Source organism: Drosophila ananassae, chromosome 2L, assembly GCF_017639315.1.
Source record: "Drosophila ananassae strain 14024-0371.13 chromosome 2L, ASM1763931v2, whole genome shotgun sequence".
NCBI classification, from domain to species: domain Eukaryota; kingdom Metazoa; phylum Arthropoda; class Insecta; order Diptera; family Drosophilidae; genus Drosophila; species Drosophila ananassae.
Genome location: NC_057927.1, coordinates 11840910 through 11867535, shown reverse-complemented (window position 1 = coordinate 11867535; position 26626 = coordinate 11840910). Strand labels below are relative to the sequence as shown.

At 44.2% G+C, this 26626-nt stretch overlaps 1 protein-coding gene across 4 annotated transcripts in view; it reads left to right on the top strand.

Moving 5' to 3' along the window:
• The window catches only part of LOC6499549 (dendritic arbor reduction protein 1), a 39146-nt gene extending 14192 nt beyond the window's left edge, over positions 1-24954 (top strand). Inside the window, exons 4-6 of one of the 4 annotated variants that reach the window (XM_032453476.2) lie at positions 16920-17573; positions 20074-20208; positions 20788-23326. In XM_032453476.2, the coding sequence (XP_032309367.1) occupies positions 16920-17573; positions 20074-20208; positions 20788-22127 (2129 nt within the window). In that variant the 3' untranslated portion in view covers positions 22128-23326. Of the gene's footprint in view, positions 1-12008; positions 12629-16919; positions 17574-20073 lie in introns of those variants that run through there. The other 3 variants (XM_032453479.2, XM_032453473.2, XM_032453474.2) reach the window with 3 other exon arrangements.
• The last annotated feature ends 1672 nt before the right edge of the window (positions 24955-26626 follow it).

Genomic DNA, 26626 nt, shown 5'->3' with positions numbered 1-26626 from the left:
GGGGTGGGGGGGGGGGGTGGGGGGGGGGGGGGGGGGGGGGGTGGGGGGGGGGGGGGGGGGGGGGGGTGGGGGGGGTGGGGGGGGGGGGGGGGGTGGGGGGGGGGGGGGGGGGGGGGTGGGGGGGGGGGGGGGGGGGGGGGTGGGGGGGGGGGGGGGTGGGGGGGTGGGGGGGGTGGGGGGGGGGTGGGGGGGGGGGGTGGGGGGGTGGGGGGGGTGGGGGGGGGTGGGGGGGGGGTGGGGGTGGGGGGTGGGGTGGGGGTGGGGGGGTGGTGGGGGGGTGGGGTGGGGTGGGGGGGTGGGGGTGGGGGGGTGGGGGGGGGTGTGGGGGGGGTGGGGGTGGGGGTGGGGTGGGGGGGGGGTGGGGGGGGGTGTGGGGGGGTGGGTGGGGTGGGGGGTGGGGTGGGTGTGGGGGTTAGGGGGGGTGGGGGGTGGGGGTGTTGTGGTTGTTGGAGGTGGGGGGTGTGGGTGGTTGGGGTTGGGTGTTTGGTTTGGGGGTTGTGGGGGGGTGTGGGGGGGTGGGGGTTGGGTGGGGTGGGGGGTTTGGGGGGGGGGGGGGGGGGGGGGGGGGGGGGGATGGGGGGGGGGGGGGGTAGGGGGGGGGTGGGGGGTTGGGGTGGGGGGGGGGGGGGGGATGGGGGTGGGTAGTTTGTGGGGGGGGGGGTTTGGGTGGGGGGATTGTTGGGTGTTTTTATGGTTGTGGAGGGGGGTTTTGGGGTGTTGTTGTTTTGGTGAGAGGGGGGGGGGTGTTATGGGGGGGGGGGGGGGGGGGATGTGGTTGGGGTTGGGTGTGGGTTTTTTTGGGGTTTGGGTTGGGGGGGGGGTTGGGTGGAGGGTGTGAGGTAGGGGTAGGGGGGGGGGGTGGGGGGGGTGGGTGGGTTGTTGGTTGTTTAGGTAATTGTTTGAAGATGATGTTTGTGGGTGCTAGTTATTGGTGTGGAACAGGGGATGGTGTGTAGGACAATGTGGCACGCGACTCTCGACCACATCTCGGGCACAGATCACGTGGGGATACTCCTCCACCACCTCCACACAAAAGCGAAAATTCTGCGTGCGATCTTGGCATCGACAAGTGTAGGAAACGTACGGGTGACGTCGTAATGTCTGGTCGCGAAAATGTTTGTGGCCGGTTTTTGTTCAGTTTTGTGTGTGTATTTGTGCGGGGGTTGTTTGTTTGCGTTTTCACATCCACCCACCTGAACCACTGATCTGGCAAATGTCGGTCAGTCATGAGAATGCGAGTCCGAATGCGTTCGCGATGAGTTCAAGGGCGGACTGAACCTTTTGGCGCACGCCACACTCGCCACGCTCGCGAAAAAAAAAACAGCAAAATGTATCTAGAAACGAAGGCGTTTTTGGCACGCTTCAATCTGGAACGCCTCTTCGCCATTTTGGCCCACGTATTTCTCCGCGCCAGCAACTTGCACTTTTTTCCCCGTGGATGCGTATGTCATTGTCGTCTGGTCGTGTGCCGCCTCAAATAAATCAACATGTTGCTGCCTATCTTAGGCATCCGGTTCGCCCAGGCTCAATACCTCAACATTTCTGCACAATATTTCTTATTACTTTTATTTTTTTTTATTATTATTTTTGCGCATTATGCAAACGGCGACTCAATCAAGTCATTTTATTAAGCATTTTCAGGGGTTTTAATTTGCACCGGCAAAGTCGCAAAGTCGACTGGCATTGTTGTTGTTTGGTTGGTCGACTGGGGTCTCCTTTTTTTTTTTATTATTTTGCTTCTTTCGGCCATGTCAGTGTGAGGCTGCAGCCACAAACATGGCAGTCAACAAATTTACGACATAATAATTTACATTTATCTGCTGCAACGAGGCAGTCACACTGCCATGGTAATAACAACAACTGGATCGCAATATGAGTGCGTGTATATTATTAACCAGAAAGGAAAAGTAGGTTTTCCCATGGCCGAAGTGAAAATCGCCCTGCAAAGGTTCTGAAGGTGAAGCCAGTCGTTGTTCTTGAGGGATTTCTAAATCACTTTAACCTTTTTTGAATGGCAGACATTGAAGTGAATGTTATTTCATAAAATATTAATCCTTTACAAATCAAGAAAAAGCTCAACAAATACTAAATAATAAATAACCCGAAGTCATGTCCTTAGGCTTCTGCAGGGTAGAGTATCCAAAACAAGCGCCATGTTGTTAAAAAAGTTACCTTCGCGCGATATGTCGACGTCAGACGCAGACGTCGCCTCTTTATCAGTTTATTACTTGGCAAACTTTTCATTTTAATATCATTCGCATTTGCGCAATGCATTTTGTTTTTGCTGGCGCTATTTTTTTTTACTTTTTTGCCTTGCAGTTGAGAGACTTTTAATTTTGAACGCCTTCTTGGCAAGGCCTCAGTACTCACATCGGGTTGGTTGCGCGACAGAGTCGGCTGGGATGATAAATGTTTACCGGTTTTGCAGTCTAAAAAGAAATAAATATATGTATAAAAATGCAAGTGAAACAAAACAAAGACAAGCCCTGGAATACCGGCTGGCGCACTTTGAACCTAGTGCCACGTGTCTACTAATATTTCTTATTTCCCCCTCTCTCGAAGTGTTCTCTTCTCGGGGAATTTCGAAAATCGATAGAGCTAAAAATTGCCGGCGAAAATTATTCTCCGCGAGTTCCCCAAGAAGCTTCTCCATCGGCTTGCGTAAACTTGGTCGAGGGCCCACTCCGTTTTATGAATGAAAGCGACAATGTATAGCATACTTAGGAGGGCGCCTGCGTTGCCTTCGTGTTGCTGCATCGGTGTGCGTGAGGGTGCGCCTGTCCGTGTGATGGCGGAAGTGGCCGATGACGAAAGCAAGGCCCAGCAGTGTCCTTGACTGTGGAAAGTTTTACACACAGACAACAGGTGGAATTTTAAAGATGTCTGTGTCTGCTGGCCGTTTTTTGCTTCATTTTCACTTTCGCAGAGTCTCGCTTGACGCAGTTTGAGGAAAGCGACTCATAAATTTCCCTTATTCAACTGTACAGTTGACACTGCCACTAAAAATAGTTACTTAATTGAGGGCCAATGAGGAAGGAGGACTTTTACGCAATAATTTAAGATCAAAAGCGATTCCTGCTTTTTTTACAGACTAGAAATCTTTTAGAAAAACGGCCTATCTTAGGTTTAAGCTTAGCCACCATCCTTTTCTGTTTTTTAGCAAACTTTGTTAATTTTAAAGCAAGGTAAAGCTTCAAAAGACTTTCCAAGTTTTAATTTTGAGATTTCGAGACCACAAACCACAACTTTGAAGAGCAAATGCAAAAGCAGAAGCCCCCAGACAAAATCCCAACACGTTTCCAGGGTGAAATGTTTCGTTAAAAATAGTCGGCTCAGAAGCCTGACGTGGCTAACGATGATTAAGCCAGCCATGAAATTATTAACTTGTTTTTGCGACTCTCGACACAAATGTTACCATAAATGGCCCGTCGGGAGGGAGAGAAACGCAAAACCGCAATTAAGCACAAATCACAAAGTTTGCCCAAAATTGGTTAAGACCAGTCAAAGGGAACCGAGATACAACCGAACAACAACAAAAACAACCGAAAACAACAATGCCAACCAACGATGAGATGATGGTTGCTTGAATAAAAATGAAGAAAAATCGGAGCACAGTCGAAATTTGTGGTGCCTACTTTTGACCAAATTTGGACGAGACTCTTTTATGAATTGTATAATATGCTCATACATTGTCTGAGCATTAAAATCATTTTGTTACTTGACCTGTTTTTCGACTTTGGCTTAAAGAGTGCCAAATAAAATTACTTCTTTAAGTGTCTGACATTTCATTAAAAAGTTTTTGGCTTTTTTGTTTTTTTCGTCGTTGACTGAGGAGACTGGAAACTTTTGAATGGCGGGCATACAGATCTTAGACGCCTGTCCTCGCCACTGGGTGCATGCAACAATTCGGTTTTAATTAAGAACAACACTCACGATGATTTATTTTGATGCATGTTAAGACTTTTCCACTTCGTGTTCAGCATTAATTTGCTGTGATAGTATCAACATTAGACCCGAAGCTGGCACATTAGTGTCCAGAATTAAATTCAAATCAACAAGGTAAAAGTGAGTAAAGCCAAGAAGCCGAGGCTTTAGAACTCTGAAAAAAACCACTAAAATTCAAACTACCTCTGCCTAGTGATGCATGAAAACAATTTAAAAACTTAAGTTGTCAGGCTGCGAAAAGAAATTTCGTGTAATGCTTTGGGAGAGTACTGAAAATCAAATAAACTATTTGAAGTTATTTTCGCGCAACTTGGCCTGACACTCGTCTGTGTCATTGTTGTCCTGGTGTTGTATTTGGCACAGTTGTTGTTGCTGTTGCTAAAGTGTGCTTGTAAATTGTTGCATGCGGCAGCAGCGCCGCATCGCAGCCGAGAGAGAACTACAACTACAAAAAGTAAGGCGAACAATGTAGGCGTATTTTGATTATGATAAACTGGCGAATTATGTTGTCACTTTGCATTTTTCTTATAGAATGAAATTATATTTTATAAGCGCTCTGCAAGTCAAGAGAGTTGTTCTGCCTTCTGCCTTTTGGCGTTGCTGTTGCTGTGACTCTGCCAGAAGACTTGGAAAATATTTACATGTCATGGCATTTGAAGGGATTTATGTGGCCCCAATGAGACCTGCCTGACTTGTAGACAACGACACATCCACCCCGGACTTTCCGGCATGAAAAATGACGAAAGCCAAGAGATAAAACCAAAACAGAATATTCTTAGGATTGGTGGTGATGGTGATGGCCGGCGGGGTGTTGAGATTGGCGGCGTTGGAGAATCACCTACCAAAATAAATACATCTTTGCACAAATTCCAACAACACTTTCCATTTTCCTCTCAACTCACCCCATTTGTTTGGCTTGGCCAGGCAGATCTGAACTATATAGTGCCCATTCGATGTGCGGCCGTTCCGTGGCTAAATATAAACCCACACGTACTATTTATATCGCTTCACGTAACGAGTATTAGCTGCTGATTATTATTGAACAAGAAGCAAAAATGCTTTCAGCTAATTATTCGCCGACGCCGACGTCAAGTTCATGAGAAAAGTGAATATCTTGGGCAGAATACAACTATGACGTCGCTATCATCTAAACAAATCCGAGCACAGAAATGTGGGGGAAGAAGTAAACAGGCTGTTTCTAAATATTTGTCTAAATATAGGCTTGCAATTTCTGGTTCGTCATGGGGGAGATGAGCTCTATAAATACTCTGGAACGAGGAGGGACGGAAATGGGCCACTAAATCAATAAAAACCTCCAACACCATCAACGACGTGGCACACTTCAGTTCGAATCAAAAATTTCACTCGACAACACTGCGAACATTAAAAATTACAAGATATATCAGGAATGTCTCGGCCTCTTCCCTGCCGCCGCCCGGTACCACCTTCCCCCCTGGGCAGGGATATATCTATATAAATATAAAATTAATGGCAATCTGGCAGCGTAAACACGACACGAATTTGTTCTTGCTTCTAGCCTTCTAGCCGTGTGCCTCGGCCCATTGTCACACAGAGCCAGATAGTTTTCTGTTATTAGCCAGAGATACGGATGCGAGGGCCTTCCATTCCGAATGGCAGAGCTGGGGCCAGCGATGGAAAAGCCGAAACGAAAACTGAAAATTAATGATGCAACTGCAAAGTGTGTCACGGATGCCCCGGCCAGAAAGCCCAAAAAAATATTTCCTCACTGTCGCACTGGCAAGGCGAGGAATCTGCTCATTAGCAGCTGACAATATTGGAAATTGGTTCACGTTTGGCCCGGTCTGGTCTGGCCTGGCCAGCTCAGTTGCCGGGCCCCCTTTGTGCTTTTAATCAAGCGGATATATATCCCGATATCGCCAGCTATAGAGCTATAACATATACTATATGCATGCCATGACTATATTTAGCCGTGTGACATCCATATATCCATGAATATTATGTTGATTGACGCACAATGCCTTTGAGAGCGGGTTCTATGACGCTGCCAGACTTATCTCCAGGTTGTGGAAACGTAAGCACATCTATCTGATATCGGCTTACTGTAATCTGTGACGTTCATCATGATTGATAAGGTGCCAAAAATATTTGCCATTTCCGATCGGCTCGATAGACTCTTCGACCCATATTCGTATGGGAGATCCGTAAAAAAAACTATTCGATAAGAAACTTTTACAAAATTTATCATCAAATCATAAAACAAAAATCTTAACTTTGGACTAGGAACCAAATCCACCAGGAAGAAAAATAACCATATTAAAGTCTCAAAGAATAATGAAAATCAATCATAAAATGAAAAACTAGGATCACTCCGGCATATGCAGCCGTAAAAAGTTGCGCATTTGTCACAATTCTAAAATTAAAATGCCCGAATATCTTTCATTCTCCCCAGAACAACAAATCGTAATATAAACTATCAACGGCATTTAGTGGGATTAACTTTTTGTGGCCGAGACACAGTGTCATAAATATCCAAAAGCGAAAAAAAAAAGCGCTGCCCATGCACGCCCCATAAATAAAGCCATTAAAGTGGAATTCAACGAATTTTCAGCGAGCGGCAAAATGCATCCACACAATCCATCAAAACCCAGCAAAGAGATAGGAAAAACAAATACCCAAAATTGCAACGAAATCTATTTTTCGACCCAATGAGTTTTGCCAATCATTGTTGTTGACTATTTTCAGTCTCCCATCGCCCATCGCCCATATAGCCCCATTGTCGGGGCGGAGAAGTACAAGTAGTGTGCCTAAAATTACCTTGACCGAGCGTAGAAAATAAAAAGTATCTATAAATAGACACAACAACAACTAATCCGTATCCAAATCCGAAAACTACGAGATCTACGTGAGCATCTAAAGCGGGCAAAGCTGATTAAGCGCCACAGAATTTATGAACTTGACGTGGAAAATTTATATTGTAATTATTTTGCTGTTTGCACGCGGCGCTTTTCACGTCATCTCCGTGGATCGATGGGGAATTGCCATTTAAATCTCTTTGCAGTTAATTGTTTACTTACGTATCCAGCGGATAAAGAGATATTAGCCAAGAGAGCGCCGGACCCCCTGCTGACTTTGGCCAATTTAGGTCTTGTTTTCCTGTCCGGCGAAACGAAAATGTATTTGTAGCATCTTTCTCTCATAGATCTTGGTGGCTCTTCTCAGTTTATTTTATTTTTTGTGCCAGCTGATTGGGCATTGTGGCCAGTTTTCGGTCTGCCCCTCACCATCTCCTGTCAATCTCTGTGAGAATCCTCTCTACGCCATAGGGAAAATAAATTAAAAACGAAGAACCGACGATTTTTGATTTTTTTTGGCTTTGATTTTTGTTTTTTTGGCTAAATATGTTCATCGACGAGCGTCTTTAAAATTAGCTAGAGTGAGGCACGCGTTTTATAATTAGATGATTGCCATGTTTTGGGTCGAAGATCGGAAATAGAGCACAAGTACTTATCAGACACATTCGTGCAATCTATTTTCGTGCCATTTTGTCTGACACACTTTCACCGGGCCGAGCAGGCTCCAATAGAGTTGAGCAGCTTATTCCTAATTGGGACTGCGTTGAGTTATTATTTATGAACATTCATGTTTTTGTGGCAAAACTCATAGAGTCTACAATTAGACAAAAACAGTCGGACGGACAGTGGGCAGGTGCTAGACAATTGCCAGTCAGCCGGATTTTCGCTTTCCAAAATCCAAGACTGACAAACACAGACAGGGCGGAGAAAGTGTTGACTATATTTGCCGTGTATTGTTCAAAGTCCTTAAAAATATTCATTTAATTTGTGGCCCATAAATCGTCACCCTCTAATCAAGTTAAAGTCCAACCAATGACATTCTACAATATATTTAATTCCACTAATTATCCTACTAATTTCATCAGTTTTATGCACTTCTTTTCAAACACTGACAACTAATAAAAAACCAAAATCACAAAAATTAAATTTAATTCTCACCTCATTCTCGAGCAACCTTTCATCGGAGCGTCGGAAAATGGCGCTGGAGATGTCTCTCGGATCCCCCTGAAATCCGCCCACTCCATGTCTATACTAGACATTTTAGCCAATGGAATATTTTTCGGGGTTTCCAAATGTTTAAATTTCTAATTTGTGTCTCTGAACAACAATATTTCCCCCCAATATCACCCCCTGGTTGTTTTTTTGCTGTTGACTGCAGCAATTTACGGCAACATGCCAAGATCATAAAGCATATTATGAGGCTCATAAATTAAATGAAATAAAATATAGAAAAATCAAAATTTTATTTATGAATTTTACAGGGAAAACAGCATAGCGACAGAGTGTATAAAATTGAGCTTCTCGTCTTGTTTCTGATCTGATTTTTGTTTAACGTCCTGGCTATTTACAAGAGGTGAAATTTAAGCACCATCAAAACGGTCGCAGGGGCCATAAATCCAAAATGAATATATGTTAAATATATATGACAAAAGTCGAATATAATTTTATTCACACCTCGATTCCAAAACGCCCACTTGGCTATTGGTTTATGGCTCTCACCTATGGAGAAAACCAAAATGAAGTTGGCTTGCGCAACAGCAGCTGCTCGGCGGTAATCAAGTGCGTTTCAATCAGGCCAAAAACTTTACAAAGCCCCCATTGGCAGTCGACACGGCGAAAACAAAACAATTTCAGTTCCGAGGGCAATCCGGAGTCTTGCCAACCAATAACAAGTGAATAGAAAGATGGAAAAGGCAGCGCCGCTAACTCAAGTGTATCTCATAGATACTCGAGAAGTCGAGTGCAAGCGGGACGGCAGCAAACGAGTTGCATTGCCAGTCAATATGCTTTTAATTACAGCCTACGCGAGATGTAACTCAAAAGTTGCCCTAACAAAACTTTTCACCATTTACGGCAAAACGTGGACCTTGGATTAAAAAAATATAGCTGAATAAAAGAAACACACACAGACTGAGACAGACAAGCTCGGTTTGGCATTGATGCGCTCGCTCCGCCAATGTTTGTTTGTTTTGTCTGTCTGACTGTCGTGTATCTGGGCCTGTGCATGTGAATACAAATGTATCTGTATCGGTGTCTGCTCTGGGCGCGTGCCATGTGTCATCTGGCTTGCGACTTGCGACTATCTAACGCCTCTGCCTCATCAAGAGGCAACAGTCGCAGCACTCGAGTCTCCCCAATTGACCCACGCACGCTCGGCAACGTTCTCAATGAGATAACACTGCTGAGGAAACCCACACGATACACGAACCACAAGCACACGGCCATAGAATTGGCATATAGACAGATATAGATATCAATACAATGTTGGATATTAAGATGGCCAAAGAACTAAGAGCGGAACTCGGGACCAAAAGGGTTAATACTCCGGTGCAGCCATAACCACTGGCAATGGTCCTTGTAGACTTGCTCAAAAGGAAGCTCTATGAAGGATCTTCAATGTTTAACGAAGAATATTGCTCTTTTATTGTGACATAAAAAGCCCTAAAGACATAATCTGAAATATTTCAAGACTACCACTTGAAGCTTCAACTCCCAACGCTTCAGGAAACATTAATTAGTTTGCTTATAATTGTAAAAAAAAACTCCAATGACTCTTGGCAAATTTATTTGATTTTTTGTTTCATTTGGAACACGTTTATTAGACAACCTATCTGTCCTGGGTGTGCTGCTGACAGTGCTACCAAATTGAGGAAAAGGTGCAGTACAGCTGATTGAGTCAATTAGGGGGCACAGCTTCCAGCTTCCAGTTTCCAGTCATCACCTGAGCGCTTAGCCGGGCTTATGGCTTAGCTAGGTAGCACGCCCCCCTCACCAGAGACCCATCCAACCCCATGTCCATCTTTGGATGAACGGCAATCAGACAGGCAGCAAATAATTTACAATCGCCACAAAAGTGTATTTTTAGATTGTGCAAACTATTTTCGTGGGTGTTTTGTCAGGGGCTGGGCCGAAAACACCTCGCACCTTCCGCGCTCCTCCACAGCGGATAATAAAAGCCAAACAACAACCTCAACAACGTCACTAGAAATCGGCGATGAAAATTTTAGAAATTGTGTGAATAGATTTAGCTATATTTAGCGTAATGAGTTTTCCTTTTCTTCGCCTCTTACTAGATGAAAATCTCACAGAATTTTATTGGCGTTCGTTGGCCTACAGGTGGCCGACGGCCTCTGCCTGTCCCTTTCAATCACACTCATTTTTGGCCAATTCCCCCACCCCCAAAATAGGTCCTCACGGCGCGGCGGTCAGCAGCATCATGTGAAGGTTAAAAATAATCGGGAGCATATGCGATTTGTATTTATTTTGTTTGGCAAAAACTTTCACAAATGAGGCAAAGTTCTATTTTTGGGTGGGGGCGCATGTATCTGTATATCCATCCGAATCCCTTGTGTATCTGCTAGATATCTGACGTACTCTGATGTTGTTTCTGCTGCTTCTGAACTTTTTACCGGCAAACGAAAAAAAAAAACGAAAAATCATTTCCCAGGTGGTTATTTTTAGGGCATGGCGTGTGCTCCAATCAACACAAAAAACGGTGTCTGGGTTATGATGCGACCACTAATATCACCTGATCACTCTGATACTTCTTAATGGTATATATAGAGTACTTCCCTTCCCATCCCCACGAGCCCAGCCCAGAGCATCCCAGGCTGCTGAGAATAAGGCTCGTAAAAATTCGTGCAGCTTCTTTTCTGGCATCTTTTCAATATATGATTTTCGCACTATTTCTGACTGCAATTTTGTTTATGTTTCCCAGTAAATGCAATGCGGAATGCAGCACATTGCACAACTGACGTGCAACCTTGTCCTTAGCACATGAAAACTTTTGTTTGGTTTACATTGTGAGCGAATGATAAACATGTGAGCCGAAATTCCAAATGCTGTCAATGCATTTTTGGAAATCAGACAGAAACGTGCAATATGAGGAAGCAGTGGTCGAAAGTTTTCACAAATTTGAACATTTAATTTTCAAACATAATTTGAATAGTATATATATTTTCAGTAAAGTCTGCATGGAAATTTCAAGAACAATAAATAATATATTAAAAATATTACAAAATTTTTCTCCGTCTGGCTTACAGACCTTAACACCTTCTAGAACCTTTCCACGTCAAAGGGCAAAGATCAGAAAGTTTTAAAGACAGACAGACAGTAAGGAACTTCTTAAATATTTGATTGAAGCCCTAAAACGCCGGTGGGCAGCCAACCCTGACCTTTTAAAAAGTTCCTCCCAGACACAACCATCCAAATTGACTCAACAGACTTAATAAAACAATCTCAATTACCCGAAAATCGCCCAAACAATACCTCTGAAGACCCAATTAGACCAAACAGACACTTGGAAAACATTTAGTGAGCTATTTGGCAAACAAACTCAGCCCACCCTGACCTTTGCCGCCAGCCCGCCCGGAAAAGTATCCGCTAGACAATGCCCCGAAAAACTGTCCATAAATGGTCAAGTGAATCATTTTGTTTAGGAATCGGCACATTTCTGGCGGCTGGCTCATGCAAACAATTCAATGGATGGCCGAATCCCGATCCCCATCCCGGTGTTTACGTCGATGCAAAAATTGCTGCTACGGTGCTATAATTTTGCTACGGCTAATGGGCCGCAATTTTCGCGCACACCGATGACGTATTTCGGGAAATCATAACATTTGCCAGCCGCTAAAACTCTCACACACCAGTGCAGGAATCGATATACCCATAGATATGCTTACGGGGGGTACCTGTTGTATTTTTACCTCACCGGGGATTCGAGTTCGAAGAGCGAACGAGCGAGCAAGCTATCGAGGGAGAGAGGCTCCCTCGCCAGAAGAGACCCCAGCCGTAAACTCACCACGCCGGAAAGGCCTGGCAAACTGTTGATTGGCTGGAGTGCGCGTGCGCGATGAAAATGGCTGCAGCGAAGGGAGGCAACCGAACCTACGATTGGATCGAAAACCGGCCGGCTACGTGATATTTGGTTGTCTGTGTGCCGTGGTGACGTCGGTGAGCGGACCGATTTCCCCACTGGAGAGACGTTGGCTTTTCGAAGTCGATTGTTGGGGCGCGTGCCGTTCCGATGGGGCGACTCGACGATGTTGAGTTTCATTCATAAAAACCGAAAGAGTGCGCATCTCGTGCCTCAGTTGTGTTCGAACAACGCGGCGGAATAGTTGAAACTGAAAACAAGCCAGCCAGCAGCCAGCTAGCCAGCTAGAAAGAAATCAAGCAGTGAAGAAAGCATATAGCAGCAGTCTCCGGTGAACATTTAATAGATATTCAACGCGAAATAAAATATATATATACGTGTTGGAAAATCCCAAGAGATAAATATTTTATTAAATCGTTTGTGCAGTGCGCAGTGCCAAAGAACAAAAAATCTACAAAGTTATCACAAACCAGAAAATTCGGGATATTTGCATAAAAAACTGAAACTAAAGTAAAAGTGAAAGGATATTGCGGCAAGGCGACGGCATGAATGAAAGCCTCAGGCCCCAAAAGATGCTTACACGAGCGGTGCTTTATTGATTTTTACATCGCAGTGAGAACGAGATACTTTCGTGCAATCCACTACAGTGAAAACTAACGCAATCTAAGTCAGCCAGACGACACCCGGCCGAGAAGGCGAGAAAGGCCAAAGGAAAATCCCTTTGAATTCTTCTGCAAGTGCCATTGCGATCCAGGTGGGTGTTGAACGGTGATAGATAAAAAAAATAAAGTCCTAGCTCTTGTGGCGAGTGGCTCTGGTGCTTCAAATTTTATTTATTTTTCTAATAAATTAGAAATTTTTCTTGTGAATCTGCCTGAGTTATTGGCCAGAAAATTAATTTATAATCTGGCCAAGAGAGCATATATTTTGATGAAGATTTATGTGTTTTGTGAAAATCTGAAAAATAAAATCAAAAATTAATGATATCTTTATAGATAAGGATTGATTTTTTTTTTATTTTAAATAAAATAATTTCTTTTAGAATAGAAACTCTATATCCTGCCCTCTCTGTTCTGTGGGTTTATTTTCACAGATTTTGTTGAAAGATATAAAAATTCATTTAACGCTTAATAAAAATTTCTGCACGTTATTTAGATAGCACCTGAGAGCAGACAGCCAAACGGCAGAATTTACGACCGCAACTATGTATCTGGGCATTTATGCATCCGTATCTAAATCTGAATCTGAGCACAAGTGTAACTGCATTAGCTATTTGCAGTTTTTGTAATTAAATTATTGTCATACATTTAGCGCTCAATTAAAAGAGCAATCTGCTTATTTCTGATGTTTACAATTTAATGGCAAATTTTTGGTCCGTCTGCATTCCGTGCATTTACGTTCCGGACTAGCCGTGTCAAGCCCCCACCCGTTCCGCCACTCACTCCTGCCACAGCACCGCCCTCGGGCCACTGAGACTAATGCATTTCCTACTAGCACCACCAAATGGAAAAACAATTAGCAAAGTGATTTAAATGCAACCTCCCATAACCAACAAAAGAAAATAGTTGGGGAAAAATAAATGAAAACGAAAATACGCTGGGGCGGAGGATCATTTATCAATTTTAGAGTTTTTCCTTTCGTCAATTTTCGCTTTTTGTGGTATTTAACAAAATAATTATGAGATCAAAACAAAAAGCGCCGACGGCTGATGACGACGGGTCGTAGAGTTCATTTAACACTTTCCGCAGTTGCCAAATGGCACTTTGACATCGCCCCCGTTGCCAGGCCCAGTCCCCCTTACCTTCTAATTTGAAATGGCCAAGAGCTTGGAAGTTGCCGTCGGGATGGGGAGTTGTGTTGTGTTGTGTTGTGTCTGCCAAGTCAAACAAGAAAATTTTCATTTAAGTGCCCACTAAAATGATTTCGAACAAAAAACCAAAAGAAAAAATATCGTTATAAAAATATACATATTCGGTGTGGTTGATGTTGCTAGTGTTGTTGGTGTAGTTGTTGTTGTCTGGCCTGCGGCTGTTTATTTTCATTAATTGTTCTCATGAGGGAAAACAGCAACAAGCCACTAGCCTAGCCGTTGGCATGAAAAGTGTGACAAAGTGTTACGCATGCAAAAGACGGCGGCAAAAGATACATTTTCCTTCCAAAGCATCAGGCTATGGTGTTAGTGTTGTTGTTGATGTTTTTGTTTTTGTTTTTGTTTTTGTTTTTGCCGTTGTCCATGTTAACTTGTTGGACACTCCTGGGTAAGGGACACGAGAGGGTGGTGGCGGTGCATGTATCTGCTCCCGCTGTTTGAATGATGGACTTTGTTGCCGCCCCGGCCATTCCATCATCTCCGTGTCGCATGCAACTTGCATGTTTTCTATCTATGTATCTGCAAGATACTTTTACTCCTCACACACTCACAGACGCCCAGTTGACTAATGATCGCCATCCCTTCTCACTCCCCCCCACCCAGCTCCTTTAAACGTTTCTCCAATTTCTTTTCATATTAATAACCAAAAGAAAACAACAAAGAGCGTGCATTATTATTGTTATTATTAATTGAGAAATAAAAATACATCTTTTGGATATACCCAGCTATAGATCCGTCAAGGTTGGGAATGCAAATCTGGCGATATACGAGTGCGGATAGCATTGCACAAGACATAAGATCTCGGGGGACAAGTAAAGACAACAATCTTGTAGTTTATTTTTGGAGCCGTTAAGTAGCCAAAGGTCGCTTGACGCGTCTCAACATTTAATCCTCAATGAGGTCTTCAGTGCTGCCAATGAAAACAACCCATCAGCTCTGGCCAAAAGCCTCGGGTTCGGGTTCGGGTTGGGGTCTGTGGTCTGGGGTCTGGGTCAGGTCCCCTCCCAAACCATACCGCCTGGCATCTCATCATCTGCATGCCCCCACCTCGCTTGCCAAAGCAAACAAATTGGCGCCCATCTATCGAATTGTTAACACTCTCGGCTGGTAGGAAAAATAAAAGATAAAGAAACATAGAACCGGAGAGTAACTATGGAAATGGCAGCAACCGGTTTGGCAAAACTTAATTAAAATAATATCAACATAACAATTTTTTTCATGCTTGGCGCTTTTTTCTCTGCCACACATCAACTTCTTCCTCATCGAGCCGTTAAATGTATCTCTCGGATATCCATCTCACTCTGGCCAACACAGCCACTGCCAATATTCATTCATTCATGGCGAGAGGTCTTGACGTGTGCTGTTGTCTGTCCTACTATACTAAAAACAAAATCAAGAAAAATGCTATGCAAAAATATGCAGAGTGAAAGAAGTCAGGGGACCGGAGTCGAGCCGGAGACAAGATTTACAATATACATCCATAAACGTAGACAGTGCTGCGGACAGTGGCAATTGCCTAATGTGAACGTTTCGGGGGAGACACTGTCCCCGGAAATACTTCCCGGGTAATATTCATTTGGGAATCGTCTTAGCTAGTTGCCACTGTAGATAAGAAACTAACACAGCATCTACGGCTTGACTTGCCGTTGTTGGTTTTTCTTTATTTATATTTTTTTTTTTTTTATTTAAGGGAGTGTCAATTGTTAGCCAAGTTATTAAGAACCAGGGGAAGACAAAGACCGGGCCAAGAAGCCCAAAGAAGCTGAGGCAGGAGTTGTGGAAGTGGAAGTGGATTCGATGCTCTCCAACCAGTTTTCAGACTTTGAGAGGTTCGAGGTATTGGATTTTTATTTCGGCCGCCCGCGGATGATTCATGTGGCAAGTCGCGCATTCAGAAAAAAAAAAGATACAAATCTTTGATCGACTGTAAAAATTATTGACTCGAGCGCATAATTTTATGAATGAACAGCAGACAAAAGGCACACAAGCCCAGCACGCGCTGGCCCCAACACAAATGTATCTGTATCTCTGTGGCTGCGGGTGTGTTGGGCACCTCTAGGAGGTGACTTGTATCCGAATCTGTGGCATCCGACAGAGACCCAGTCTCCGGCACGGTTCGGTCTTTCGAATGTAATTTCACTCGCTGCCCGTCTCGAGTGCACTTTGCCATGGAAATTATGCGTGAAATCAAATGTAAATAAAAAAAGCAAAAGTGCCAAAAGCGGGACTTTTTCAAACCTCCCCCTCTTGCTCCGTGTCTCATTGTATCTGTCGGATACACCGTGGCACGGTAGTTATTTTGGCGCATAGCTGCCTGTCAACCCAAGTGCACTTGTAATGCAAATCAACGCGGTCAAGCCTTCGCCCCACAAAAAATATACACACACGTCCGTATGCGGAATAAGATAAAACAACACTTCAGACTTTGATGACGCCACATCGGCCAGATCGAGGGGGGCAGAAATCAAGCGACAACAAAGATGGAAGACACAGCCTCAGCGCCGCAACATGTTGCAGATGGCAATCACTATTTCGGTTAGTTTATCTGTGATAAACATGCAGATAAAACCACAAAATAAATAATAAGCCAAGTTTATTGGACACTTGTTTAAGAAATATTCGCCACTGCCCGCTGATCAGGCTCTAATTGAGAGACGAGTTGCACAAGTCGGCGTCGCGGATTGCGTAAGGTCACCCTGTCAGCCTGACCCACTTCCCGGGAAGCCCGAAACCTGGCCGATCCATGGGAAAAGCGCCTGTTCTACTTCTCAGGGCTTCTCAGAGCACTAAGTGCTTAATCGATCTTAATTTAATTGCTGGCGCTCGTGGGCGCAGGAGGCGAAAGTCTGCGACAGTTACCAAGACAACACTCTGTGGCAAATTAAATTGTTAAGTAATTTCCCCACTTGATGACCCGGCTTACTCAGTCGCTCACTGGCCAACTGACTTACTGACTGACTGACTGACTCGCTGGTTATGCAATCGAACAGCTGTCGTGGCAAATCAATTGAAAAGCCAAGAGCATGGCATTCGCAGCATGATTTTGCATGAGTGCCTTGATGGTTACCAACTCTTATTAAACTATGCCAAAGGCCTTTGCTTTGGGATATCTATTTGATGAAATTTGATCAAGGAACATTGCAAACTAACCACTCTATTTTCTTTCCTATTTTAGGCGGCGTAGCCCCTGGAACTCCATCAGCGGCCATGATCATGGAAGGGCTTGAAACCCTGGTGGCGCCAACCCATCACGCATTCCTGCTCACCGAGTCGGCCGCGGCCGCCCACTTCAATGTGCTGAGCTTCGACACCTGTCTCTTCAAGACGAGCACGGCGGCCCAGAGCAGCGGCAGCCCGTCCACAGCGGCGGCGGCCACCTACCTGAGCCCGGCCCAGTTCGGCAGCAACCCCGGCGGCAGCACCTCCTCCGCCGCCTCATCGTCCTCGTCCTCGCTACTCCACTACAGCAGCGCCTCTGCTGCGGCTGCCGCTGCTGCAGCAGCTGCTGCAGCATCCGCCAACAATTCCGTTCTGCGTGCCCGTAACCAAACGGCCACGCCCACCCAGGGCGGCAGTCCCGGACACGTGGCAGTGCAGCCGAGTGCCAGTGCCACCGCCAGCAGCGGAAGGAGCTCCGCCTCGCACCTCAGCCTGTTGAACACGAGCGGCCAGCAGAGTCCTTCTTCCGTGGCCGTCGAGCAACAGGTGGAGGCCCACAAGCAGCTGATTGAGGCGCTACCCGGTGACCTCAACACGCCGGTGACCACTTCCAGCGATATTCCATCATTTTTCGGCCCCAGCACAGTGGTGGAACCACCTCCAATTACTGGTGAGTTACTAAATACAAAATACTAAGTTTATAGATTTTTTTTTAATAAGATCTGAATGGGAATCCCATTATTTATCTATTTCACATTATTTTGGATTTAGGGCATGTATTTGGCATTGTCAGGCTAGTTCCATAGTTCCTTCTCATAATACCCGCTATAAATCTTGGATAAAAAAGCCTCAAAACATTTATGGAGTTTGGGTTAGCTTCGGTTTCGGTGGCCATGGCTGGAAGAAACCCGCACCGTGGAGTAGTTTCTTTATCTGCTGCTAATGGATGCAGCTTGCCGGCCGCAGCTGCCACATGGGGCAGTGGCAGTGGCAACGCCGGTTGCTGGTCAGAGACTGCAACTAATCCGTTGTCAGTCGTAAGTCTCAACATAAATCAGCCTCAGTGGAGTAGTCCGCAGAAACTGTCGTTATGTTAGCCGATATCTTGACTTACTTCCCTGCCACTTCAACATATCTTGACATTGTCTTTCTCTGTACTTCCACCTTTGTACTTCACCCTTTCTTTCTTTTAGGCTTTGGCCCGAATAACAAGTTCAAAATCTAAAATAAACATTCGAAAGAATTGAAGTACCAATTTTCGAGATTTTTTTGTTTGTATTTGGCTGTCTTCATGGTTGATTTGTTGGTTTTCCTTTTGATTTCTTTTTGGTTTTGTGTTTTTATATTGTCTTAATAATTTCGTTGTTATTATTAAGTTATGGGGCATTTTGAGATACATATTTCCAGCCAAAAATACCCACATTTATCGCCTCTATGTATATTCTGTTTTTAATTTGGCCACATAAATATAAATTAATAAAAACGCTGACATCCCAATGGCTATATCAGTGTACGGACTTCGTAAAATGTATGTCAAAAATTTTGTAGAATTTTTGTTTATCTTGTTTTCGCGCTCACTTTTCATTAATGTCAAATAAAATTGAATTTTGCAATACTCGCGAGTAGCGAGCGACGCAGTGCTCTCATATTTCTAAGACTGCATAATGAAAATAATAAATAAAAAAGCAGAAACAACGTCGCTTAATTAATCTAGAAGCAACAGAAACAACAACGGCGCATGTATTAAACATTTCCGTTCAGTGTCAATGTTTCGAGCGCAATTTTCTCACTCGCGGCCGCCTCAAGATACGCGGATACCCAGCATGCCATATCAGACCTACATACCCATAAGTATAGCTACAGACATATGGAGCTGCATTTCTAATTGAATTAAGGCAAAGCAAATAAAGTATACTAGATTTTCTGCCGCTATCAAAAACAATTGAGTTTAATTGCTCCCCTTACCCCAGCCCCAAAAGAGACAAAGCCACTTTCGGTCACCGAAGACAAGCGAACCGAGTGAATGCCAATTGAAAATGCATAAAAATCCAATACGCATTGGTGACTAAAATATGTTTCATAAGCAAGTGACTTGGATATAAAGAAATAGCATCGCCAGAAGCCAAAAAAATGTCACTCATAAATTCTGGCCACTGCCCACGCAGGCGGCTAAACTTTGGCCAGCGAAAAGCGAAAGAATCATAGACATGGGCAATTCTCAAATGAAAATCCATTAAAACAATTTGCATGACAATGATGGAGCTGCTTTTAATCGCCAAACTTGGCAAGCTGGCCAATCTGCTGGCTATGTCTCACTCGGAGTCTAGAGCTCGGAAACAGTAATATATAGACGAAGGCTCCATATTGGCCAGACTAGATAGAGTGCGTCTCCTTTTGGGCTATGAGTTGTCAGATGAGGAACATATATACATAATTTGTTGCCGTCTTCATTTTATAATTTTTTTTTTGTTTTGGCCACATAATTTGCCCTGACAGCATTAATGGGGCTTGCAAATATATGCGACTAAGAGAATAGAAACGCTATCGCTATAGTTTTCTGTGAATCGAAGCGCCCTGCCTCTTCTGCTGAAAACCAGATTGATGTCGCAGCACATTAGGCGCAATGCAACTCAATCAATATCCAGAACAAAGCTCAAGTCCCAGGCGGGCATTAATGACGGCAATCGTGAGCAGTAAAAAAAAAAATCGCGAACAAAAACAGAAAAAAGGGAAAAGATTCTCTCGGCTTGGTGGTAGCCAGCCGCGTAATTAGTCTTCTCGCCGACACTTCTGCCTGGCCCCCAAGTGCAACTGTCTTCTGGACTGCTGGACTGGCGGACTTCTGGCACGATGAGCGATGATGCGACCTCCCGTGTCGTTCGATTTCCGCGAAATCAAAGCGCGCCCAGCTGCAGTAGCCCAATGCCAATGCCATTCAAGCGAACTGTGATTGATATCGCACCCTGCCGCAGCAGCAGCACCGGCAACAGCAACAGCAGCAACCGAAACTGCAACAGCAACACCAGAAGAACAACCTACTTTCAGGGAAAATATTACATTTTGTTATGGATTCAGTGAAATAATATAAATTAAAATTAATTTTAGGAGACTTAAGTTTAGAATAATTTGAGTTTTAACTAAAACCACATTTCTGCATTTTATAATTCCAGGATCCATTGAATCTGAGGATCTATCGTTGGAGCCTCAAGTCATTTCCGTTGGCAGTCCCGTGCTATCTCATTGCAGTCCCTTGAAGGAGGAGCGTAGTACACCGCCGGCATTAACCATTGTCAAGGAAGAATCAAGTAATAATAGTTGTAATATGTACCCCCAACACAACAACAACAACACAACATCATCATCAACAACAACTACAACAACAAGCAAACAGACAACAAGCGAAAGCAACAACAACACAGAGGGAGTTGGCTCACCCGGCAACAACAACAACAATACACAATCACACCAACAGCAGCAACAACAACAGCTACATCACAACAACAACAATAGTAGCAGTAATGCGAATTGCCACCACAGTCACCAGCAACAACAACAACAACAGCCACACATGAGCTCCCCGCAACATCAACATCAATACCAACAACACCAAATATTACACCAACAGCAACAACAACAACAACAATTGCCACATCACCACCACCATCATCATCATCATCACCATCATCATAGTCAGCTACAACAACACCAACAACAACAACAGCAACATCCACAACAACAGCAACACCAACAACAGCCCCTACACCAGCAGCAACAACAGCAACTCCAACACCAGCAGCAACACCAACAACACTATCAACATGCCATCCAACAACAGCAGCAACAGGCTAGCAAAATCTCATATCGTGGAATTTTTACCACCACAGGCAACGCGATGAATGCAGCAGCCGCAGCCGCAGCGGCGCAACAGCAGCAGCAACAACAGCAGCAGCTTCCCTCCCCGCAGCTGAGCGTTCTGCCCGGCCAAATGTCGCCGCCCTCGAACAGTCTGGGCAACAGCTGGGGTCTACCGAGTCCGGACAAGGCTCTTTTCCAACCCCCAATGTTCAGTCTGCCCGCTCATTATGCCACCACCATGCAACAGCAACAACAGCAGCAGCAGCAACAACAACAGCAGCAATCTGCCTCGCCATACGACGACGGACGGGCCGCTGTCGCTGCCGCAGCACAGCACGCTGAGCTTCTGGGCCTGACCATGGATTGCACGCCCCTCTTGCTGAAGCAACCACCTCCAACCTACGCCGGATCCACCGGATTCGCCAGCCTGGCAGAACTCCAGAGCAGCCACGAGCAGTTGCAGCAGCAGCAGCAGTACAATCGAACTGTGCAGCCAAAGTACCAGTGGCTGGACTCCCCAGCGGACTATGCCCAGCAGCAGCAACAGGTGCAACAACAACAGCAGCAGCAGCAACAGCAGACTTTGGTGTTGCCGGGACCCACATCTTCGGCGAGTTCCAGCAATGCCGCTCTGGGGGTGCTCATTCCCAAGCAGGAGAGCTACCCGGACATGCAGCCCAGCTCGAATGGCACAGGCTACTCTGCTGGATCCGGAGGAAGCTCCTCTGCCGCTGCCGCCGCCGCCGCAGCAGCAGCCGCAGCAGTGCAACTGGCGGAGTATAGCCCATCCACCAGCAAGGGACACGAGATCCTGTCGCAAGTTTACCAGCAAAGCAGTGTACCCTTGAAATTGGTGCCCGTGAAGCCAAGGAAGTACCCCAACCGCCCCAGCAAGACACCTGTGCACGAGCGACCCTACGCCTGTCCGGTGGAGAACTGCGATCGCCGATTCTCCCGCTCCGACGAGCTCACCCGCCACATACGCATCCACACAGGCCAGAAGCCGTTCCAGTGCCGCATTTGCATGAGGAGCTTCAGCCGGAGCGACCACCTGACCACCCACATCCGCACCCACACCGGCGAAAAGCCCTTCAGCTGCGATATTTGCGGCCGGAAGTTCGCCCGCTCCGACGAGAAGAAGCGGCATGCCAAGGTGCACCTGAAGCAGCGCATCAAGAAGGAAAAAGTTCGTGGCGAGCAGCAACAGCAACAACAGCAGCAACACCAACAGCAGCAGCAGCAGCAGCTCCAGCAACAGCAGCAACACCACCACCAACAGCAGCAGCAACATCCCCAGTACCAGCACTCCCATCACCACCTTCTGCAGGCCGCCGATCTGGCCATTGTGACGTCGAGTGCGAGCATGTAGAGACTACCGAATTCAGCATCCGCCGAGGACAAGGCCAGGGATAAGATTCGTAAAATGAATCTGGCCCTGGCCTTGGACCTCGACGAGTGCGCCTTTCCCTTCGAGCTGACCTCGGACTACGGCACCCTCTCGCCCCTCACCAGCCCAGTGCCGTTCAACTACGTACTGATGGGCCAGGACTCCAGCCAGCCCTTCTTCTACAAGGACCGATCGCCGGCCAATTGAATGGGTGTCCGCCAAAGGGAAGATCAATCGCCGATGCTGAATAATCATAAATAGTATATCGATAGACGTAAAATGGGGTAAAATCTATGCAAGACATTAAATCGTAAAGAAGCAACACAATATGCTATAATTAGCCTAGTTAATATCTCGAACACACACAACTTACTAAATGGAGGGTTTAGCAAGAAGCACGCAGAGCAAAGCAAAGCCAAGCAAAAACAAAACAAAATAAAACAAAGTTACTAACCATACAAAGCCTAACTAAAGCAAGTTGATCAATAATAATATTATTCGATAGTTATGAAATGGGAAAATATTTAACTTATGTCTCTAATACTGTGATCTCATGTGTAATAATTATTAATTTTAAATTCTTTACATAACTTTACATACAAATAACCAGAAATAATTTTAAAAATTATAATCCTTTCGCCTTTGCCTAGCTAATGTTCATTTTTAAAAAATGCTAACACAAGCACACACACACGCACCCACACACACACACTAATTTATTGCATTTTAAAATATTTATACAAATATCTATTATAATTATTAACTTATTGTCTTAAAGGTTTAGAGTTAGGTTTTAACAAGCAGCAGTACATTGCAGTACAGCAGTACACACAAATCTTAGCATATCGTTTTTTCCTCTAAGCATTATGAATTGCATAAGTTACAAAACAAAAAAGATTAATTTTAATTCGGAAAGCGGAATATTCGTGTGCTAATTGGAAGCGATGAGGAAATCGTCTAGCCAAGTGAAAACTGAAAATTGATAAACGCCCCTTGTACTTCCCTAATTGATTTGAAATCAAAGCGGAAAAATAATACTTAGTTTTATTTCATTACATTAAGTATATGTTCAATCTACTGTAGAAACTTATTTCTCCTTAGTTTTTAATTCGATTTAAGTTTAATTTTTACATTATTAGTTTATTTTACTTTTGAAAATACATAACAATTTTTAAAAAACATTTCTTTTGTGTTATTTTTATTTGACTTTACTCCAAAACACACTGGAATATAAAGGTGCAAGCTAAGGAATGGTTTCGGAGCGCAGATCGTGGCAAGAAATGTGGGTTTCGTGTTAGACAATAGGAACAATCTCGGTCCTCACTCAGTGCGGCAGAGGACATGCTCTCTTTTCTGAAGTTTTCTACTATTTCCCAGAACCCATTGGCCCCAGCTATATATATTTTCATATGGCTTTGAATGACACTGTATACCCAAAATGTATGTTAGGCGTAAGAATATTTAAAACTAGTTATCGTATATGATGATCAGCTTATTCTGAATGAGTCTGGCAACTCACAAATTATAGCCTAACGAACTTGAATCGAACTAGAAAGTGTAGAACCAACACGAAATACAAAAATGTTATGCAAATGGAACTCTTGTGCCACGTGACAAATATATTTGTTGATGTATACAGAATGTACCCATATAGTATATACAGAGAGAGCAACGAAAGTAACGATTGCTTATAATGTTTTAAATTCAAATCTATTTTTTAGCAAAATAATGAAATATATATTTTGCATAGCCGCTAAAATCAGACACAAATTAGCATTAGGATGGAAAAAGGTTAAATCTTCCGAAAATAGGATTAGGAAACGGGCGGTGCCAAGGAAAATTCAAAGTAAATAAAAGCACTTCCCGCATTCAAAATGGAGCTACATTAATGTTTATATTTGTATTGAAAATTTGTCATTTCTTAGCTAGAGTAAGTCACAAAGTATCCAAAGTAGAAAGGTGTGTGTGAAACTAATGTGCCATGCGAAATAATGAAGCTTATATAAACAAATATTTAAGAAATAGAAAAAGAATAATTATATATTTAAAGACAAGATTTTGAAATTTTAAACGTTGTGATTTATATTGTTCACTTGATGCATGGTTCAGTGTTAATAATTATTAATAATTACTAATCGGAAAGCAGAAACCCCAAAGTCAGGAAGTGCTAAGGACTTGAATCTTAGGTGTATTTAATATGTACATATGTAGATGTGTTTATGACTCAAGTTGCTTATGGACAGTTTTTCTTCCATACATACAATACCTAAACGAATATACCATTCACTCAAATAAATGTATTTTATTGATGCATTCTTAGCTAGACAACAATTATTCGTAGCTAAGCATATTAAAACCGGACAAGAGACAATTTAATGCTCAAAAAGGACGCTTGCAGTGTGTTTTTTGTAGATGTTGCATTGCGAAAAATATGTATTTTACTTGTGCGTTAAATGCGTAGACAAATTATCGATTCTAAATGTTTTTTGTGTGCACATTACCTACTTAATTACCATCTAACAGATACTCTAAGTAACCTCTCAATTCTTAAGCTCTAGTTTCGAAGACTGTCTTTGTGTTTAAATCGCTAGTTCTATCATCCCGAGGGGGAGGTCTGAGCCTCCTCCTCACTATATCAGTTCTTTGCTACAAGTTTAACATCTAACATATATCCCTAACTATAAGTTTGTATTTTATGTCAATGTAAACTAACAATATTCTAATTACATATTATACACATAACTATAAAGCATAATATGCAAATTTGGCAACCACTTTTTGAACAAATTAAACAAAATTTAAAATTCAACATTCAACTGTCTTTTCATTCAATATCGCTCGCATTCCCTCCGAATTCTCTTCGTTCTGGCCATATAAATTAGTTAGGCATTCGTTTCAATAAGCCATATCGTGGCCATATATAGCGAAATGCAGCCCCAATAAAAAGCGCAATAAAATTGAAAATAATAGCCAAAGCGGAGCGTCTGACGACGACACGGACGATATATGCCAGCACTCAAAACTAATGAAATGTTCCAAACTCCAAAGCGATTGCAGCCTGGTGGCTAGAGCGCCAAAGCGCGCCATGAAAGTCGATTGACCAGAAACGCTTCGGTCCTCCATTTCGCCGGTCATCTGCCCGCCCGGCCCCACCTGCTCTCCGGGGCTCACCTGGCCCACCTGTTCGGACGGAAGAGTCCGAACAACCGACTGGGCTGCCAGGAGCGACAGGCGCATGTCGGGCCTAAAATTCTTCAGTTTTCTGCTTGCCAAAGACGAGCAGCCAATGTCGGGGACTTGGCAAAAGTTATGAGTGCAATTCTCTCGTAAAAATGCAAAAAGGAAAGGTACGGAATTCTGGGTGGATGACTATTGGATGCTCTTGTATTCTTTCATCTCAAGTATTTCGTTAAACTTCTCACTGAAGTTAATTTTAAACTATTTATAAATTAAATCGTATCGTAGAAGACTCAATAATAAGTACACACCGAAATTCATGAGTTTATATCCCTGCTTAGTATAGAAAATCACTATTAGACCAACACCTTTTCGTGAGACCTGAAAAAATGTGGTTCCCCCAAGAGTGTAGGGCACACGAAATGCAAAATGCTTTCACGGCTGCAGCTTCCACGTCTTCGGCCTCTTCGGACTGCCCGACTGACTGCTTAGGTTTGAAACTAGAAATTCTTGTCTGCGCAGCAATCATCATCGAACAAGAGCGGCAGAAGGAGATGGAGCTGGAGCTGGAGCTGGAGCTAGAGCTGGAGGTTCGCCTTGTGATTTGTGTGCTTGCGGTACAATTTGAGCCGCGAGCTGTGGCTACCAATGGCCAGTTGTTACCCGGGCCCAGTTGTTCGGCTTATGACAGGCGCAAACAAAATTATTCCGAATCCAGACCAAGCGGAGAGCAGTAATCCCAGGGCCTCTATGCCACATGCAACCTCAGCGGCAGGTGATGAACTGTCGGCAATCGGCAGTCGGCAGACTGGGGAGGCACATGTGTAGTTGTCGTCTTAAGTGCGCCTACTTGACATGTTTAGGTGTTTAGATGGCATGCCAGATACGGTCCAAATTGATTTCGATTTGATAAGCTGCCACATTTCATCTTAGCCATTCGGTAGCTTCAATATATGGACACCAATGTGGCTTATCGCCCAGTGGCCAAGATACCGGCCGAAGCAGACGACAATATTGTGAGAGTCATGAGATTGCGGAGGAGGTGGGGGCGCAACCGAATGGGGAAGTGGAAGTGGACCGGCTATCTGCCAGCGAGGTGTCGCTGAACAGTCACTCACCAGCCGAAAGCAACAAAAACCAAAACCAAAAGCAACAACCGGCAACATCAACTATCGAAACCGGACTCGTTTTTATTTTTATTTTTACTTTTGCGAGCCTCAAAAAGGACCAGAAGAATGTCATGCAGCCAATCTCCGTACTGCCTCGGCTTAATATCTTTGCTTAACTGCTAATGAGTCGCCGTT